Here is a 21,149-nt window from a genome sequence, read left to right on the forward strand (position 1 = left end):
TCGAAGCCGCACCAGGGGAGGTTCAGACTGGATATTAGGAAGTATTTCTTTTACTGAGAGGGTGGTAAACACTCAAACAGGCTTTCTAAAGAGGTGGTTGATGCCCCAAGTCGGTGTTTAAGAGGCCTTTGGACAATACCCCTACTAACGCCGTTAGGTCAGGCAGCTGGGCTGGATGACCGCTGTGGGATCCTCCCAACTCTCTGCTCTGTTCTATTCCCAGCTGGGATAGATTTTGCAGCCAGTTAGGAGTTTCGTGGTCAGGGTGACACCAGCCACCAGATGTGACTGGACGGCTGGCCATCATCCCCGGTGGCAATTCCACACGAACATGATTTGGGAGCCATGACTTTGCGCAGTGGATGCAGGGGCAGGGAAAAGGTTCGTGCGGGGGCTGCCACCGCGCTCCCCCTCCGTGACAGGGGAGGCTGGGCTGTGCCCCAGCTTGTACCACCGCTCCCCTCTGGTCGTCGGCAGTGGGCACACGTGGCCCCGGGCACTGCGGAGAAAGGGGGACACGGGGACGGTGCGAGTAGTGCTGGTGAGGTGGGAGATGGGAAAGCAAGTGGAGGGGGTAGAACTTGGCATCCTTTTCCTCTGCCCCCGGGAGTATTTACGTACTGGGTTCGGTCTGTGTGTCCCGTTTTCCCACCCGTCTGTCCCTGCCGTGTGGTGCACTGGCACCTGCAGGTCCCCACCACCCCCCAGCGACCCCGGCCCCCGCTTTCCGTCGGCGCTGGGAGCGCTCGGCTGCATCCCTCAGCCCGCGGCTTCAGCAGCGCAATGCCCGCGGTCCGGGTCGCGGTGCGACCGTGCCGGCAGGACACAGGGGCGACGCAAAACGCTCTCATCAGTAAACGCCGAGCTCTGCCCGGCCGGGCGCGGCACCCTCCCGGGGCACCCGAGAGCCGGGCTGTGCGCGGCAGAGGCGGCGGGCGGTGGGCAGGGGCCGCGTTATGTAAGGGCGGCGGGGCGGGCGGCGCTGCGGCGGCGCGGGGCGGCTCGGAACGGGCGGCGGCGGCGGCGGCGGCCTGGCGGGGGGAAAGCGGCTTATCCCCCTCCTTCCCTCCCTCCGCCGGGTTGCCATGGAGACGGGCGGGCGGCGGCGGCGGGGCTGTCACTGAGGGATCGCACCGCGCTCCGCGGCGGAGGGAAAGCCGCGGCGGCCGCGGCAGCAGCGGCAGAGGCAGAAATGGACTCGCACTGCGACTGTGCCGAGCCCCCGGCCGCCGAGCAGCCGTCGGGGAGGATTAACAAAACCGCCTTCAAGCTTTTCAGGAGGAGGAAGTCCGGGGGAACCATGCCGAGCATCTTCGGGGTGCGGAGCCGAGGCGGGGAGGGGAAGGGCGCCGGCAAGCCGGGGATGGTGCGGAGCCGGACGCACGACGGCTTGGCCGACGCGGTGCTGGAGAGCAGCAAGAAGGAGGAACCGAGCGGCGGCGAGGCGCAGGCCCGCGAGGTGCGGGAGCGGCCGGCCGGCAGCATCGGCGGCCCCGCCGGCAGCGCGGTGGCCAAGTCGCACAGCTTCTTCTCGCTGCTGAGGAAGAACGGCAGGCAGGCGGAGGGAGCGGAGCCGCGGGCCGGCGGCAGACAAAAGAGGGGGCTGAAGGGGATCTTCAGCAGCATGCGGTGGCACAAAAAGGACAAAAACGGCAAGGAGGAGAGGGGGGAAACCTCGGACATCCCGTCCGGCCTTATCATGCCGGGGTCCCTGACCGCCAGCCTGGAGTGCATCAAGGAGGAGCCGCCGAAACCTTTGTCTGAGAGCCCGAGCGGCGCGGGAGACGCCGGGCCGGAGCCGCCGCGGGAGAAGCGCAGCGGCGAGGCGCCCGCCGCGGCCCAGGAGCCCGAAGCGGGCGGAGCGGAGCCGCGGGCCAGCAGCCCCCCGGCCCGGGAGGAACCGCCCGCCGCAGCGCGGCCACCCGAGGAGCTCAGCCGCCAGCGACCGGAGCCGGCCGCCGGAGAGGTTGGGACCGCGAAGGATGCGGCGATAACAGGTGACATTCCAATAACGACTATCCCCCCTGTTGAACCTCACTGTGATAGCGGTCAAGAGACGGCAGCCGCCCCTGACCCTTCCTCTGTTGATCCACCCTCAGAGCAATCGATTGATCGTATTTGTTTGATGTTTGCTGACGTGACTTCACTGAAAAGCTTTGACTCTCTTACAGGCTGCGGAGATATTATTGCGGACCATGAGGAGGATGTGGGCGGCGGGAGTGGCGTCTGCGAGAAGAGCACCCCCGGGCCCAGCAAGCTGGGTGCCACCAAGAAGCACCCCACCATGGTGGCCTACCAGGGAGGAGGGGAGGAGATGGCCAGCCCCGACCAGGTGGATGACACCTGCCTGCAGGAGTTCTGGGATATGCTCTCACACACAGACGAGACTCAGACACAAGGAGGAGGAAGCGGAGGAGGGACAAAGAAGCCCGAGGGGTTGAAGGAAACCCGAGGTACCGAGGGGGCCCAGAACAGGGTGGTGGTGAAACATGGTGGCCTCCACCAGATTGCCATTCACCTGAACCACAAAGAGGAGCAGAAGAGCAGGGAAAAGGAGCAGCACGAGGGCGTCCCAAACAGCGACGAGGGCTACTGGGATTCCACCACCCCTGGTCCCGAGGAAGACAGTTCCACAAGCATCCAGAAGGAAACCCTTCCCAGGGATAGCTACAGTGGAGATGCTCTCTATGACCTTTATGCTGAGCCGGATGAGAACCCACCAGCGGGGCCTACAAACGAGGAAGTCTCCAGTGTGCCACGCTCCAAGCCCGTGTCTCCAATAACGACCGTGAGCTCACTGAAAACACCCTCGAGCACAGCCAAGGACTCCAAGATACCCATCAGCATTAAACACCTTTCATCGCATCCCGCCAGCCATGGAGCAGATGCCAGTAACAGCCATCACGTCGCACACCATCACCTGGCCAAAAGCGAGATGCACAGAACAAAAATCCCCGTCTCCAAAGTCCTGGTACGCCGGGTCAGTAACAGGGGCGTAGCAGGGACAACAGTGAAAACTGCCACGTACCAGGACAGTGCCAAAAAGTAGTTGGGTAAGAGGTGGAGACAAAGACAGAGAATGAAATCCATGCGGGAAAGTCTGCATAGGAGACCACAGATAATGAATTTGTTTTGCATCACCTGAAGAAAGTCACCTAAAAGGCTTCCTTCACTGTACTCCGTGGGCCTGCACTGCTGAGTCTCTTCTTACTAGACTGTATGGCCGAATACAATAAGTCAACTTCTTTTTGAGCACTTTTTTTTACATTTATATCTTTTTTCTGCAACACTAAACACTCGGGAGGTTCATTTTTACATGCCTTTTTGGAAACAGGACTTGGATTATGACCATCCTTCCTTGTGCAAAGCAGTGTCATGAGTTCTTCAAGGGAACAGAGTTACAAGAGGAGCGACATGAGAGGTTCTCCAATACACTTATCTTTTAATCATTCCTCGGGGAGGAGGAGAGGCCAGGTGCCTGGCTGGCTCTGGAAACGATGTTTGCTCCAGAAGATGCTGGAAAAAATGCCAAGCAGAAAACAACCCACCTAACAGGTATTTTACCTGCTGTAGGAACGAGAACACTGCCCAGCAGCAGACTTGATTGACTTGTGTGCAGGAGATAAAACTAAGGAGTTAGGTGGACTCGTCTAACAGGAAAACATATTTTCGTTTGTCTGTCTGTCTGGTTGGTTTTGATCTGGTCTAATGTAAATGGGTAACAGAGACACCTGACGTAGGTTCAGATGTTTACATCAATACTTGTCCGATAATGCATACAATCAGGTTCAGGGAAACATTTTACTAAATGCCAATATATACACACTGTCCATGTTTATACAATAACTTGCTCGCCGTGTGTAAATATATATGTGTTTTAGCAGATTTTTTATAAAAAAAAAAAAAATCACCTGTCCTTATTATCTAGAGTTTAAGCAAGAGTTAGTTTTTATAGGTAGATAATTTTACAGTTCTAAAAGGATAGAACTTTGTGTAAGTACCTTAAATTAGAGAAAAACTCTGGTTTGTATGGGCTCATGCATCCCCAGATTAGTAAGTCTGAAGTGCTGATTTTATTCCAGTGGCACATTCCATGGCTCAGAGCTGATGTTCTGACAGCACTGCCACTGCAAACCTCTATTTTCAGGGGTTTAGACAAAGTTGCTCTGGGCTTAAACCTTACCAAGAAGGAACCCAGCAAAGAAATGTGTTTTTTAAGTATTATTTTTTAAAATATATAAAATTAGTTTTTTGACTATTTAAAGAAAGTTTGGGTTCTCATTGCTTTTTATTTTCATTCTCAATAATGTCAGAATAATTTTACTTTAAGAGAGAAAAAAATATGGTAATCTAGTGGTACATAAAATGGTCGGATGATCTTGGATATTAGGAGAAATGTATTAATGGCCATGACTTTTTTGAATAGTGGCTACTATACATGGGCATTGGCAACATTTCAAAGAAATATAATAGGGTTTTAATGTGCCTGAGGACATATTTTTATGATACACTGAAAAAGCTCTAAAAATCACTGAAGTCTAAAGGTAAATGTTATGTATTTACAAAATATTTTGATATAAGTATTTAATCATCAGACCACAGTTAATATAAAATATATGCTCCAGTGTATCTAAAAAAATAATATACATTTTAAAAATATACATGTCTATATTATGCAGAGAATCCTAAATTCACATCATTGAAGTTAATGGGTCTGATCTTACATAGCAGTTGGTTTTATTGTCTCTTAAATCAAAAGGAAAAAAAAAAAAGGAAAAGAAATATACAGAATATACATTTGAAGGATATTAAGGTTGTAGGCAAACCATAAAAAGCCAGGAAATACCATAATAAGAATTGTATATATGTATATGCATGATTCGTGGTTCACTGGGGAAATGACCTTAAAGTCACGAAGGTGAAACTGACAGCCAGTTTTGAAATTGCTGCAGAATTTAATACCGAGTTGCAGCATCCCAGTGAAAGTGTTAGTTTCCCTGACCAGCCCCTGTTTTCATGGTTTAAGAACCTTAATACACTTCAAAGAGGATTATTTTATGTTTTCTTCCTGACGTGTACGTGTGTGGTTCCCTGTGTGCCCACTCACACAGACATGTTGTACATATGCATGTGCAGCGAGCACGCGGCTCCTGGCAGGCTCCCTGCGCCAGCCAAGGCTGTGCACACTCACGCTCGTGTGAGCACTCCCACGCACAGCCTGGAGGCTGTGCTCCACATCTGCCTCCAAGCACGCTGGCCATGCTTTCCTCTGCCCGAGAAAGGGATTTGCGTTTGGTCTGACTCCACTTGTGCATTTTAGAAATGAACGCTGAAACACCCTCAGAAGGATGTATGTACATAACATGGAATATTGTCCTGCTCCTCAGCCCTAAACATGACATTCCTTTTCCCATTCTTTTCTTTTTGTTTGACTGTAAGGGATGCATCTTTACTTGCATGACAAGTCTGCAGAAAAGTCATAATTCCCCATTTTGTTCTAAGGAAAAATTGTGCTGAGAGATTCTATAGGGTACTGGAAGTTGAGAGGGAGGGAGGATGTGTTGGTAGTACCATAAAAACTGGAAGCACTGAGTACAGGTAGTAGGAGTGGTGCGTCTTTAAACCCACTAGAGATACCAGCTGTCATCTCTACAGGACTTGTGTGTGTCAAATTATTCATCATGTGTTTTGTTTGCATTGCGGCATGTCTGTATTGAGAAACCAATAGTGTGACACTAGACTAACTCCCCATCACGTAACCACTAACACGAATCATCATTAAAATGCTTTGGCTTCCCTTCATTCTTCTCTCTCTCCTTTGTTTTCCTGCCACGTTTTTTTCCTTCATCCTCTGCACGGTGGCGAGCAGCCTCCTCCTCGGTGCTAACCCCCGGAGCGAGGTGCCCTGGGCTGGCGTGGAGCGTGGGTGGGAGGGCAGCTGTCCAGGCCAGGTGCTCCACAGCCACTCCCTCAAGCTTTCTGTCGCATACCCGCTGTAAGCACACTTTGCAAATCTCTTGGCGGTTTGTTTGGCTTCTTGCTATGTACATATTTTAAGGACAATCATATCCTTAAAAGGAAAATGGGAAAGTAGCTGGTAGTAGGGCGTCGGTAGTTTGAATCACTGCGACATGCTGACGTTGATTCAGGGTAATGGTTGTGTAAGAGTAAAGATACAATTTAATGTTCAAATTAACTTTGTATTTCTAAAATTCACATTTGTCTTTAAGCCATCTATGTTTTTTATTTCGAAAGGTAAAAGAAGATCTAATATTTACTAGGGCTTTCAATTTTCATACAAATATATTTGTATAGCTCCACACAATGCCTAAACAATCATTGAAAGGAGGTTCAAAGGCTTTCTTTAGACCTATATATAATTCCTGAAAGATCCCTGTAAAATACTGTGAGATGCCTAAGAACAAACAGTTAATGGCTTGCTGGGTTTAAAGGCTGAGACATAAAGAGGTAATAGTCCTGAGGCATTTTGTGGTAGCTTGCATTCTTATTTATGTTACCCTATTTAAGCATATATTTTCCCTGGTTTTGGTAGGTATTGAGGTAGAAATGGTGTTCTGAGTCCCAAAGATAACATTCCCAATGGTGTCATTGTTTTGATTTCCTTAAAGTATGTTTTTCTTTATTTGTTTCATTTGTTATTTGGTGGTCTGAATGATGCTTTGTAATTATCAGCTGTATGTCGTTCATAAAGGATTTTATAGATCAGGACTTGGTATTTAGTTACGTGTACTCTTTGCACTTTCAGGTCCCTACTGGTAAATTTTGTACGTTCTTAGAGTTTTTCTATATATTGCATAGTGTTTTATAGCTATCTACAGTGATTTCAGTGGTATACATTCCTCTCCTTTATATCAGCACAAAATATTTTCTTTAAGTAGCATGAAATTATGTTTTTTGTGGACTTGTTTTGTCATGATAGGAGCTAAGTTTCCTGTACTAGATGTGTGGCCTGCAACAGACATAAGAGGTGTTATTTTCCATGCAGAGCATATGCATTTTGCTCTTGCCAGTAATAGGACTCAAACATTTGTAGTAGATTTCAGAGGAAATTCCATGACTAAAACAAGAGAAAACTATTTTCAGTCTTATTCCATCGACGACCAGCATTTTCTTCATCCACTGTGAATATCCTCACCGCCATTCAGGGTAGTAGAGGACTGAATTTTAAAAATTACATGCATAGATGTACACTATGAAAATTAATTCACCGATTATTTTTTAATGAATCTTACAAAATTGTTTATCTAAACTAAGCGAATATTGCACCAAAGTCTTAAAACATCTGATACAGATGGCATTTTCAGTAAGATGCTGTGAGTGCAGATGAGCCAAATTAACAGGCTTTGCTTAGCAAAGCAAAACCTTGTTGTTTCTTAAATTTGTAGTACTGACTGAGCTTGCAGATCAAAGGGAGCCATTGATTCTGCTGTGTGGCCATGCACCGAGGTTTTTCTTTCCCTGCTCTGATGGACTACTTTTAGAAAAGGCTTTTCAGGAAGATAATGGTATGAAAGGGACAGATCACAGCAACAATAGCCACTTACAAGGCAGATGGTTATCCAACAGCCCTCAACAGGGCATTCTAGGCAAGGTGGCCTGAAAATGTATTTTCATAGTTACTGATATGAGAGGCTGGGGCTTCTGTCTTGGAAAAACAAATTGACACCAACTCAAAAACAATGCAGAAAGGAGTCTTGGCAGAGTTCACACATGACAGCTTCTGCAGGGTTTGCTTTTGGTTTTCATTTTGTCTTTTCTTTTTTTCTCCCCCTTTGTTTATGTTTTTATTACAATGACATAGCCCCACGTGTCTGAGCAGAACTGCACAACAACTGACTCTTCTGAGATTCAATGCTAAGAATACACTGTCAGTTGTCCCCAGTGGCCTGGGACTGCTTCCTGCTGAACACCCCTCCCTTCCACTGAGGGGTGGGAGGGATGAGATGATAGGATTCCCTTGTCCTGAGTCCACGTGCTGTTTATTGTGAGCATGAGGTATCTCAGTCTGTCTTGCTGTTTGTTTTCAGGGGACAATTTATTTTTAATTTAACTAACAGGAATTTTTTACTTGTCATTAGTTCATATCTTGTCTTCCTTGTGAGCATTTTGGGTAGGAACATTCAGCACTGATTTAGTGTTTCCTATGTCCATTTCACGTAGAGAGAAATGGAAGAACTTGTCATATGCAAAGAAATAATAGCTATAACCACTTGAGCCACATCATGGGGGCCTTGATTCCTGCAAAAGCAGGTTGTTAAAACTCATCTTGCCTTAGAAGGCTTCTCCACCCAAAACAGTGAGTACTATTGCCGAGGATGCTTTTATTTCTTTTTTTTTTTTTTTCCCCCATGTCTCTCCTTCCTTCTAAACCATACTACAGTTGCTTTGGAAACTGAGATTTTTGATCTAGCCTTCCAGCACTAAAAAAGAGGAGCTGCTGCCACTATGCCTCCTCTTCAGGAGGTCTTTGCTTCTACTTCTTGAGCTTGAAAAAATGAAACTCCCTCAGAATAAGTAGCAAAGATATTTAAAATGGAGATGTCTGCTGTGTGATCTCATACACTCTCATGAGGATGTTGAGTGATATTTTGCATAGCATGGAATACAATCCTCCACTTTCCTGTTGTGGACAATTTAGTAAATGTAGCAGGGAACAGGTCACTCTTGTAGGAAAGCCCAGGAGCTGTTTGTTATGGAGACTGTGCCCAGATTTTATCTTTGCTTTAATTTTTCCTTTCTGCACATACTTAAATAAATAGAGCCAAAGTTGTAGTACAGAGAGGAAAAGGTATGCACCTCACAGGGCAAGGAATTTAAACTGCCAGGCTGAAAGGCTTCTTGTAGGAATGGCTAAAAGAAGATTGCTTTGCCTACTTTGACATCACATCCATGCAATGCTCTGCAATAAAAGCTAATCCAGCTATGGCCACAAAGTTAGGAAACTGTTGGCATTTGCCAACAGGACAATCTCCTTCCAGGGTCCAGTTCTGCTGTGACAAAGCTTCCACTGACTCGAGTAAGAACTGGCAGAGGTCCTTAATCTCTTAATCTTAAGGAAATAGAAAGTGTTTCTTAAACAAGTCTTCCTTTTTTTTTTTTTCTATTTTTTTTTTTCCAGATTGATGTTATTCAGGTGTTTGTGCAGTCTTTTATATTACTGTGGTAGTGTTTTCACTGATCTGAATGCGAAACATGTCTTTCCATTGTTTTTCATCTTAACAAGCTGCACTCCTGCACATAACTCCAGTGCTCAGCATGCTTAAATTACAGCTAACACAATCACTGCCTTCCTTAATTTAACTCTTGATGGCAAAAACAGGACCAGATTCTTTCCAGAGCTCTAAACCCCCTGCTTATTTTGTCATTGTTCATGTTTTCGATATGGTAACTAAAGAAGCCTCCCTTTAATTATTGCACAGCCACATTTTGAATGTGTCATTAAGGAGAAGGTATGTGGGGACTTATGGTAAGAATGGTAAGATCTTTAACCGATTTTTATTATTTTGGATGATGTTGCATCAAAACAGTTGCTAAATCAGTATCAGGTTGTTTCCATGGGCTTTTTCTACAGATACATTGGAAGCTTTGAACATAATGTTCTTGTAAAAGAAAATTTGTTTTATAGGCTTTGAATTAAGGCTGACCTTAAAATATAACTCTTGGTTAATGGCAGCAGAGGGGAAGGTGTGTCCCAAATCACCTGCAGCCTGTGGACTGGGGGAGCAAGGCACCCCAAGCCACCAGTAGAATTGGCAGAATTTGCTGTCTGATGTCAGCATGTGGTGCCAGCAGAGGGATGCAAGGCGTTGCCATGTGGAGGTGTCAGCCCTGGACAGCAGCAGGAAAAGGCAGGGGAGGTGGTGCTGTGCTGGGGTGGGAGGGCATCTGGGAGATGGGCTGAAAGCAAGGCCTGGACCTCTTGTCCTTGTGGAAAAAGAGTTACACATATGCCTAAGAAAACCTGTATGCTTGCTTTCTTGCACTGATGCTGGGGTTGCTGTGTTACACTGGGGGAGGAGCCAGTGTGAGTTCAAGTGTGCTGAAGCCAGTGCTCCTGCAGGTGGACTACTGTGTGACTGCTCTCGTCAACACCTGAGCAGTGCCCAGTGTCTTAGTTTCTAAAGGCAGTTTCAGCACAGAAACATCCACAAATCCCCTGTAGCCCAGTACTGGTCTATGGCATCTCGCTGCTCTTCCACCTTCATTTTGCCAGGAAGATGCGAAGACCCAAGCCCTGGGCAGAGTGGTGAGCTCTGGCTGCACCCTTGCAGCCCAAGGGCAAGTGAGGAGGGAGTGTAAGACACACTGTGCAGTAGCACCAGGTACTGAGCAACATTATCCTGCTTTTCTAAAGGGGGAGCAAGACTAAAGCTGTTGCTTTTTTGTGAAATTAAAATAAATCCTCTACCGTGGGTGAAATTGAAACAGCTAGACCATTCCAACAGCTCGACTCATTCCACCAGTAATCTGTATGTGCTGACAGTTTTTATTGAGTGAGGATCCCGTAACTTGGCTCCATCTGAATGTTCCCTGCTCTGTTTGTTAATAGACACTGTCTCAGGAAAGTTCTGATGTTGAAGCCTGGTATTGTGGCCCTGTTGAAATGGGAGATGAGGTATGAAAGTGGGTGATGGGAAATACAATAAACCCAGAAAATACAGCATGGTTTTAGTCCTTTATGACAGCCCAATTCTGCCTAAACATCATGGCGTGCCTGAGTAAAGGGTAGCGGGGACAGCACCAGACAAACCAATGCTCTCGGTGCCTCCTGTGTGCTGAAGGGGATGTGTGTGTCCTGTTAGAGGTCACTCAGCCTGCTTCTGTAAGATGTGATATAGCTGACAGATCACTGTTAATTAGAATGTTTCCTTGTATTTTTTGCATCAGCCACTTCCTGTAAGGTAGCGTACAACCTATTTGAGACAATGAGTGAGTAAAGCCAGAACTCCCTGCTCTTCGCATCTAAAAGGTTTGGTAATAATCTGGTGGGCCTGTGTGCACCAACTCCTTCTTAATGAAAGCTCACAACATTCCGGGGGGCTGTTTTTATAACAGACTGTTAGACACACTCTGCTCCTTTCCACCTCTACAAATTTTGATGAGCACGTGTCTCCTCGAATCACTGTATTCTTAATGTATTTACAACCTAACTGATAGCAATAGGTGTCTTTCTTCCCTGGCAGTTCACAAGGATATACTAATCAGTGTTTGTTATATTTTTAATTCTGTAAATATTTATTTTGGTACTCTGTGTATTTATTGGCACTGATTCTGGTGTTTGCTTATGTGTCATTGTAAATGTTGATGGTTTCAATAGTCTTGCTTCTAATGAATGTAAGGAACTCAGACTAACTGCACTTTTCTTCCATTCAAAAATCTTAACAGTGAAAGATATTCCCACTGTCATGTGTTATAATGGAAACAGTCAATAAAATCAGTTGTCACTTTTCATTGATGAATGTGAAGGTTACTTTTTGATGTTCAAGTTAGAGCAAATCTATCCAGTGTCCTGGAAAATACTAGACTTTTCAAAGCAAAACATTAGGGAGTTATGTCACCAAAATAGCATAAAAGAGGATACTTGGGCATGTGTGCAATTTCATTTTTATGTAGAAATGCCCTTAGCAGTTTTACTAATAACATTATAAAATAGCTAAACTGAATTTGTTACTTAAAGGAGGACTTTCAGAAATGAGAGTCTTGGTCTTCTGGTCTTCTGTTTCATTGGCATGTGGATTTTGTTTGGTTTTGGACATTTTTTACCCTTTAAACCACTTACACAATGAAATGGCCTGAGTTTTTACTTTGTTTTCCGAATCAGCTTTGTTTTGTGATACTCCTGGTTGAGAAGCAAGCAGGCAAGTTTGTTCTGTTGGCACAAATTTACTTTGGAGTTGCAGTTTTGGTGTGACGGCTAGAAAATGTAGTCTGCAGTAAGCTACTTATCCCACCTTTAAAACATCTCTTCCTTCCTATGACTACTAAATTACATTTATTAGTTTATACATATTAGTACATAGTAGTACATATACGTTTAACCTCTGGTTTGCAACTTTCTCTAAATATCTTGCATTTTGAACATGCAAAACCCATTTGCATCAGTCAAGTTTTAATCCTTAAGTTTATTTACTTTGCTGAGCTAAGTAGCACCGCCTCGCTCAAGGTTCTCCCATGGAATATTCTGAGCCAGCCAGAGTGAGAGCTGAAATAAAATCCTCTCAGTAGTTTTCAAGGAACAACAAAGCAGAAGGCATGAAAAGCTCATTAATTCTAGTAAGGAGCAGGACATGGTGACACAATTGATCCTGTGCTCACAAAAGCATAACTCCTCTTTCCAGTAGTTGGAACGAGGCTGAAGAAATGTTTTCCCAGTGATTTAGTGCACAAACAGTTTTATGTTCAGTCCCTCTCAGTCTGTTTCCCCTATTGAATGTTCCTGTCTTTTATCCTATGCATCTGAAGGCAGAATTCTGGTTTAAATTTGCTGCCACACAGATTGCCTGATGGTTACCTTGCTTTTGTCCAAGTGTGGCTACTGGGATAATGGGGGACAAAGGAGTTTCAATGAAGTGCAGGGCACATGTGCAGCAAGCTCATGGACCTTGATAACTGTAGATCTGTGTGATAGAGCTGTTAACACCTTCCACAAACCCAGATGACAGTAACCTGGCAGATCCACTGTGACAGAAAAAAAAAATTTAAAATCTCCTGAAACAAGGCTTGGCTCAAATTTTCTTTTTGAAATCAAAATGAAGTTTCTAATATTGAGCTAAAAGTCACTTGCTGATTCAAACCAAAATCAATCATTCCCAACAGTACATCTCTATGACTTTCAAGCCCATTTTACTGCAGGAGTGTTTGCAATGGGAGTGATGACCTGGAAATCCCTCTGTGACCCATACACTGAAGGTGAATGCTCCATTCAAAATCTACCAAGCAACAAAGAGAAGATAATATTCTTGACTCTGAATAATTGGTAAGGAGTGTTGGCAAGTCTAATGGACGAGTCAACTGACCATGAGTGAGTACTAGTCTAATTTTAAAACCTTTCTCTTGAATCATGATATTTTTCCCTTTCAAAGTCATTGTACAGGAGTTGTTTACTAGGACCTCACATTGAGCAGATGCCTGCTTCCACCTACCACATTGCACATTTGCTTCCAATTAAAACCATTCCACAGTGCCCTGAGGGGGATGGGGAGGAGGCTCCAAAGTTCTTCAAAGGGTTATTTCAGCAGCCATGGATGTTCCTATGGCAGCTGAGGACCAAGAAACTGCTTCATCTCTAATGACATCACTATTTATGCTCTGCTAAGACCCCTAACACTTGGATCAGGTATTCACTTAGACCTTGGCAACAGGAGGGCTCCTGTTCTGACTAATGAAGGAGACTTGTCCTCAATCATTATGTGTGTATTTTCCAGCTTATGACAAATGCAATGAGTCTCTTAAGTACAACTCCCTGCAGTTACTGAAAGGACTAGCAAATGACCCATGCTGATGCTTCGTCCTTATGCAAAGTCCCTTCACAAAGTGCCTCTGTGCAGCACTCACATGTGAGTGCCAGGGGAAAGGTGACCTTGAGCAAAGGGTGCCACCAGAGAGGGGAGGGAGGGTTTGTGCCTTCTTATGGAGTGCTGTCCTGGACCAGGGAGGTCTGAGTCCTTCCACTGCTTCCTTTCCCAACTTACAGAAGTCTGCAGGTGCCACATTTTAAAGTCACATCCACAAAATCAGCTGCACTCCATGGTGTTGCTGCTCAGAACCTGTGGTCTGAAGTTTTATCCTCAAATTTCACTATCATTTAAGTGCTTGCACTAGGCAGGCTCCAGAGCATTGCATGCCTGGGTCTGCTCTCCCAGGAGTCACAGATAGGTTCCTCCTCTGGCCTCATCAGCCTTCTGCTGGTGTCACTTGAATCTCTTAAGTCCCTTGGATAGAAAAGAGACTTGAATAAAGGTTCTCTGGGGTCTTGAATGAGCAGAGGTTGCCTGGGTAGAATCATGGAGATGATGGGAGAGGTTGAGGCAGTAAGCCTGGGGCAGTCAGAAGCCTTGCAGCCAGCAGTGTCCTCCTTTTCTTCACAGGGAGATGGATGCCTCCAGGGCACCAATGTGGCTCAACGTGCTTCAAGAGCATATTCAGCTATAGGCCAGTGTGGGAACAAATGCTGCTGAGCTCCTTGCATGGAGCTGGGAACATGCAGGGTAACATGCAGAATGCAAAGAAAGCAAAAATCCCATGACCAAACTGTATTTTAAGGACATAAATTATGTATGTCATGTAAAGCAAATCTGTTTCATTCCTGCCCAGCCTCATTTGTTCACCTGTAAAGACAAAAACAAAGCCTAATTTTGCAAGGACACACATTTGAATAAATAAAGGCAAATATGTCTTAGTAAATATGAGTAGGGAAAAACCTCCTTTTGACTATGGTTGTGAAGATACTGATCGCAATCTAAAGTGGACATGAAATAATTATCTGCTCTACTAAAATGATGTAGAGGATCAGAAAAACACTGAAAACAATCGAAAGGATTGTTCTGCGTAGTTCTTAAGGAAAAAGAGAGACAGATAAGGATTTAGCTAGGTTTGATCTATCCTTACAGTTGGGATATATTGAATCTACATTTGTCTTTCTCTGAATTTCACATTCTGCACTAATAGATTTTGTTTAATGACAGATAACAGATTGCACAAAAAATGCAGCACTTACAGTGAAGAAATCACCCCTGCTACTCTTTTTCTTATAGATGTCTTTTTCTCCCCTGTTAACTAATTAAGTTTTTGATCCTCCCAATTAGACCACATCCAGTCATTATCATAGCAGATTTAGTGTCTGATTACGCAGCTGCTGCATCTGAACAGCTTCATTCAAATAAGTAAGAAATGCTCCTATGCAGCAACTGCAGAAATGGTGCTTAGGTCCTTTGCTGCCTATTGCTGCTTTCTCAGGGGCTTAACATATTTATGTCTATCATCACTACATGCTGTTAAATTTCCCTGCACTTTTTTCCTGGGGTCTGATAGAAAACACCATAAATCCGCATGTTTTATGGAAAAACAGTTGGACGAGATTACAGAGACAAGTTAACTTCTCTATGCCAGATCTTAATTCTTTCTCAAGATGTAGCATATTCAGACCAATTTAAAATAAATGACTGTATCAGAAAACAAAACAGACATCAGAGCACAGGCATAAAGGCAAATGTCAGCCCCTGGCTCTGAAATGACCGGGGTCCTCAGTCCGAGCTATGAAACCTTACATTTCTGCCTCAGCGCAGGCAAACACACAGCACTATTTATAGCACAGCCTTTTACTACCCTTCTGGTAGAATAGGCTTCATCGGAGGATTTACATGACTAACCAAAAGCAAAAGCCTTTTGTCCTTCATTTCCATAAGAGAAGGCCAGTGTTAAGCTGGTGTTCATTGGGCTGAATTACAGAAAATATCAGTTACTAGAAAACCAGTTACTAATTCAAAGGCATCTGTTACCATGGCATAGGCCTCCTCTTCTCTCTCCATGCCCCAGATTTAGCACCAATGATGGGAGCTTAGAGAAAGCTCAAAAAGAACAGTTCTTACCTCTGCAAAAAAAAAAAAAAAAAGCATAGTCAAGGAAGACCACATGTTTTCATGGCAACTAAGGAGTAAAGTGTTAAGACCTAGGAGATGGCTCCAAACCAATAAACAGCACAAAAGACTCCTATTAGCAAATCAAGAGCCCAGTGTGTTCCCATTTCCCCCCTTGTATCTTCATTTAAACCCTTTGGGCCACAAAGTTACTGTTCCTGCCAAGGACAACAATCAGCACGAGGTGATTATTTTAGATTCTGCTACAGACCCTGAAGTCTTGGGAAAATGGAAACCAACCTTCCTTTCACCCTCAGCTCCGATTTCCAGGGAAGGGCAGTCCCATCAGCTACTCCCCAGCCTTTCATCAGGCAGTGCCAGCTGCGAGCACACAGGCTCCCCCCGAGATGCCACTTTCTCACAGATGCCTGCCTCTTCCTGCCTTCCAGATGGCAGCAGGGTTCTTAACAAGCTCCCCCAATTTCTCTTTCCCCCTTGGGATTCCATTTCAGTGTTATCTTGTCACATCTGTTTTTTTCCAGTTGGCTGATGTGCAGGAGCTTCCTCCAGAGGTTACCAACCTGCAGCTCCTGTGGCCTGTCAGACCTCCCCACTGCAGAAATGCTCCCACACAGTGAGGATCACTCATGCTCTGCTGTGCCCCAGCTGCCCAGCAGAGGTAAGGACCACTTTGCTGAGGTTTGTAGGCTGCTAGTTTCCTTGTCTTGTTCTGCATCACTGAAATTACTCTTTCCTCCCTAGGGCTTTTCTGCAGGGCTTCTCCAGGCTTCCTGGCACTGTTGTGGGGTTGTTTAACATGGATCAGGAAGGAGAACGGCTGCAGAACAGGACAGAGAACTGGAGTTAGGCTGTGATATCCTTTCACAGATGTCCTCCTGTGACCTTCAGTGCAGAACCACACCCCTCTGCTTTTTCCACCTCTAAATGGGGATTGCTGGCCTTCTAGGGGAAAGGTTTCATGAGGCCAAATTCTTCAAATTTTGTACCACTGCAAGTGTTTTATTTAGGATGTCTTTGTACTCTGCTGTGAACTGGCAGCAGGATGAGATCCTCTCCAGGTGTGTGTGCTGGGGCCACAGCCCCACAGTGCCAACAGACCAGGCAGAAGGAAGGTGTGGGCATCTGGAGAAACTGAACTCACCCAGAAGAAATGTGTCCAGCTGGAAAAGGCACTTGCAGGACCAAAGAATGCCAGAGTTTTAGTCCTGCTTCTCCTACTTCCCTGCTGTGTACTCGCATGTGAACCAACCCAGCCCCTTGCTGGGCATTTGCACAGTGCAAGTGTCATTTGCTGGAATGTCTTCTGCTCCAGCTATTCGAGCGTGGTACCAGAGATCAGCCCAGCTTGTGCCAGCTCCAGGGACTGCTCTCCTCCACGACTCAAAGGTTTGATGTGAGTTAGCTCCGTGATACCCTTCACCTGGAGAGCGCCATGGGTGACACATGTGACAAGTTCCCACCTGTTGCCTCACCCTGACCAACCCCTTCTGAGTGGCTTTTACAGAACATTTCCACTGAGGGCCCGTGACATACAGAAGGGCTTGTGTGCTACACAGGCACTCTGGCTCTCAGGCTCTGACCCTGCTCTCGGTGGTGATGGGTGAGATCTTCGCACGTTGCTCAGGCTGGGAGAGGATAAGGCCTCTGCAGAGGGGTTTTGAACCCATGGAGTGTTAGAAAAGCTACAGTGCTTACAAGGCATAACTTCAACCGCTGTACAATTTATAATTTCCTTTAATTTCTTGAAGCACTCTAATTTTTACACTGTTGTGAAAGGATCTTTGTTTACAATGATTGCAAAGGGTAATATTTCCAGCATGGGTAACCATGGCAATGAATAATTCTATTCTTAGGAACTGTGCCAGCTGCACTAAGGCCTTGTAGTAGCACTCAAGCAGTTTGCTAATGAGAGAATTCTTGTTTATTGTAGGAGGACATTTTCCCGTGTCCACACGTTAGCCTGGTAATTTCTGAAAAGCACATTCTTTATCAGTAGTACATGGGAAAAAAAACCCCCAAAACAAGCCAAAACAAGCTCTGTCACACAGCTCCTCTCAAAAAGTAACATATTCACATGTTCTTTTTTTCTCCTCGGAAACTGTACTATAAGACACATTTTAAAACTAAATCTATGGCATGCAACAGTATGCTTTGTTTTTACTACCGCCTTCTACGATAAGAATGAGCTTAGGATGCTCTAGAGCAGCAGTTTCTTGCAAAAAAGGACACCTTTTTTGCAAGAAAACACCCTGCAAACTGACCTGAAAATATTCAGGTTTTATCACTAGAGGAAGAACTTCAACTATTTTAAAATACTAGTTTTATACATAATTTTGTTTAAATAAAAGTAATTTTATATTATATTACTTATTAAAACATATATTACAGCTTGGAGTTGAGTTACTTCAACACTAAAGCATTGGAATGGATTAAAATATTGTTCTTATACATGTGTGAACATGATTCCTATATTTGCAGAAAAGTATACAAAATAAGTAAAATATTTATTTCTGCTTGTTTCATTATTTAAATGCCATTTAAATTATTTTAAAAATAAATGTTCCAAATGGAATACTTTTTAGCTTATATGGTTTAGGGTATGTTCAGTAGAAACCCTCAAAGAATACCTGAACTACAGTTCCTGTCATTCCATGAAACATGGTCTCAAAATACAAAAGCAGCCAGGTGGAATAAAGCATCCTCTCCTGTTTTCAGAAAAACATTAATAACTGTACCAAGTCTCTTATTGAAGATGAAAATCCTTAGGAAAGATTTATGGAGCAATTGTTGAATTGTGTGGAGTTGTTTGAAACAAGTTGTAGCTTGAGGGTTTCTAGAAAAGCATTTCTTAGCCTTGTGTCTTTGATCATAGAGATGGTGAATGTGCCCAAATAAACATCAGAGCACAAGCCTTCAGGTCTTTTCGTGTCACCAAGCAGATTGATCTCTTCTCTATGGTTAGTGAGTGATTTGGTGCCCTAATTAGTGGGCTCTGTTTTCACCAGCCTCTCAGTGACCTATATCTGCCCACAACCAGCTGTCGGGTGGCCCATGCAGTGCCCAGCCTCTCTCTCCCTAGGGCTCCTGATCATCACCCATTCCTGCTCTGCTCTCCAGAAAAGATCTTCTGCCCTTGTCCCTAAAGACATCCACCAGCTACAGCTTCTCAACAAACTCAGTCTGGACTGACATAAGAAAAACTCCCCCAACTTACGGTTCTGTTTGGCCTGGTATGGTTTGGTTCTTGTGTAGATCAGTACGCCCCCACCTCTTTAGCATTTTAAAAACTAGGTCAGTTCTGACATGAAAACAGCCTGGAAAAGCCTTAGTGATTTTCCACCGAACTGTCACAAGTCAGTGACCGATTTTTTCTTCCACAGTTTCTTTTAAGACTGATCAAATGAACAAGTTGCTTGTTTTTCCCCTCTGCCCCCTGAAGCCGAAAATACTCATTTTGGGGAAACCTACAGCTCATTTGCTTCCCTCCCTCTATTTCACACCAGTGTGGATGGACAGCCACTGAGAGGGCTGGTCCTTCCAGCCCAGGCACCCTTGTCCCAGCAGGGCTCTTCCCCTGCACAGCAGCAGGGTGCTGGCTCCTGGGCGCCCAAGCTCAGCCTGGACACACTTGCCAGGGCACAGCAAATGGATCTGATACTTGCTGATTGATAGCTTTCCTCCTGTGTGTATGAAGCCATGCTGTCTCCTCTCCCTGTTTCCTCTGGAAGTTTAGAGGGGATTTCTCAGTGGGATGGTGGCACAGGAATCGTTTGTGTGCTTCTGTGCACTGACCTGATGAACCCGGAGGGACCCAGTGGCAAACTTGATGAACCCTGCAGAAATTACCTAAAAGAGAGCTGGTAGCTGACCTTAGGCTGTTGACCTGATCTAAACCCTGAGCTACCCAGTGGTTGCTGCTATTTTCATGGCTGCCCCAGATAGCTGCCTGAAGGCGGGAATGCTCTATTTCTGGGTTTTGTTTTTAAATTTTTTATTAAAAGATGTACTGACAAAGAAAGCGCTACAGAAAGGGAGAATTAAAAAATGGGGCGGTGGGGGGGAGGGGAGAGAGAGAGTCACTTCATAGAGCTCTTCCAGATAGATGACAGATATCCAAGCCCAGGCTCCTTCTCAGAGGTGTAAATACAGTGTGCACTTCTGAAGTTCCATGGAATTACCCTTAATTTACACTGGAGTGAGAGCTGTCCTAGCTGGAAGAGCCACTGCAGTAGAACAGGGCAAATTATGAGGGAAGAGGGAGGCTGCAGCAAGATTAGAAAATAAGTCTGTCCTGAAAGGGGAGATTTAAACAGATTCATGCTGGGTTTAGAAGCTTGTGGCAGGACCAGTGTTTTGCACAGCGCTGTGGCTGAGCAAGCTGAGCTGGGACTCCTCCTTTTCACTTTCTGTGGGCAGCAGACCATGCAGAAACCCTCTCTCCCTTTCAGACTGTCCAAAAAGCTCTGATGTAGGGTCTCACACCACACAGGGTTAAAGTGCTGTAGTTTCTGAGGCAGTCCCGTGTTCACCCTTCTCTGTGGGCTGCAGTGGTTCTCATTAGAAGCAATTAATCTCCAGTGCTGTGCTCTCCTGTCAGCTCGTGCCGCTGTCATGGGTCAACTCATCCGTAAGGAAGCAGCTGGGCATCCCATGCTGACCAGCATCTCCTCTGATGTCTCACTTTGCTCTCGTCCCTCACAGGTGGTTTGGGTAAATATGTGCAGGGACATAATACCTTAATGACACTCACAGCTATAAGACCCACAAATGAGGGAAACCTGGACAGATTCTGCTGCTGCTGCAAATTAAAGTTTGAGACTGAATTAGAAGCAGTTTGAGAGATGTAAGCCATTCCCCTGTGCCTGGGAGCTCTGCAATCACTCTGTAAGAGGGCTAAAGAGGAATCAGTGCACTGTTTGGGAAATGTTCTCTGATAGGTCTGTTCCCTAACATTATTGCCAGCTGTAGATGATGTGAAATACTGCCATACCTCTGCAGAGACCTCTCTTTGTGGACAAACACTACCCATCTTTGGCACCCCTAACACCATAGAAGTTACTACTCAGCCAGGTCAGAGGTGTTTTCAACACCGTCCTGCCCCTTGTATTATTCTTTGGCCTTTGTATAAACTCACTTTCTGTTCAGGGCTATGGCTGGTGTAAAGCAGCTTGACCTAAAGGCTTCACTGCTGGTTTTACAGGTGCCTCTGTCTGTCCGAGCAGCTCCCTGCACACAGCTGCCTGTCTCAAGGCAGCTGCCAGTAGCCAGCCAAGGATCATAGCAGGACTCAGTCTAAATTTATTTCTCTCATCTAGTGATTGATCAATCAGACTGATCACCTGTAAAGCAAATCACAAATGTCACCTGAGAAATCACACTTATTTTTATAGCAGGTCTTAGTTCTCCTGAACACTGCAGAAACCCTTCACAAAACATGTGGGAGCCAAGGAAAATATCATTTGGTAAAATCTACTTGCCCTGGGACAAAAAAGTTGATTCAAAAATGCATGTCCCCATTTAACCTGCCCCACC

The 21,149-nt window shown here is 45.3% G+C and overlaps 1 protein-coding gene across 2 annotated transcripts; it reads left to right on the forward strand.

The window, feature by feature from the left end:
* The first annotated feature begins 1,030 nt into the window (after window positions 1-1,030).
* On the forward strand, window positions 1,031-17,839 carry AMER2 (APC membrane recruitment protein 2). Of its 2 annotated transcripts, XM_058829388.1 has the most exons (4): window positions 1,086-1,997; window positions 2,172-3,555; window positions 16,139-16,275; window positions 16,359-17,839. In XM_058829388.1, the coding sequence occupies exons 1-2, from the start codon at window positions 1,193-1,195 to the stop codon at window positions 3,047-3,049; spliced, it is 1,683 nt and encodes a 560-aa protein (XP_058685371.1). In that variant the 5' UTR covers window positions 1,086-1,192; the 3' UTR covers window positions 3,050-3,555; window positions 16,139-16,275; window positions 16,359-17,839. The 2 variants fall into 2 exon arrangements, with proteins under 2 accessions (XP_058685372.1, XP_058685371.1); XM_058829389.1 differs by having other exon boundaries at window positions 1,031-3,555.
* The last annotated feature ends 3,310 nt before the right edge of the window (window positions 17,840-21,149 follow it).

The sequence above is a fragment of the Poecile atricapillus genome, chromosome 1 (assembly GCF_030490865.1).
Source record: "Poecile atricapillus isolate bPoeAtr1 chromosome 1, bPoeAtr1.hap1, whole genome shotgun sequence".
NCBI classification, from domain to species: Eukaryota; Metazoa; Chordata; class Aves; order Passeriformes; family Paridae; genus Poecile; species Poecile atricapillus.

Bases quoted from the DNA above. Each gene is read 5' to 3' on its own strand.
- AMER2 (XM_058829389.1), top strand. From the start codon at position 1,193: ATGGACTCGCACTGCGACTGTGCCGAGCCCCCGGCCGCCGAGCAGCCG.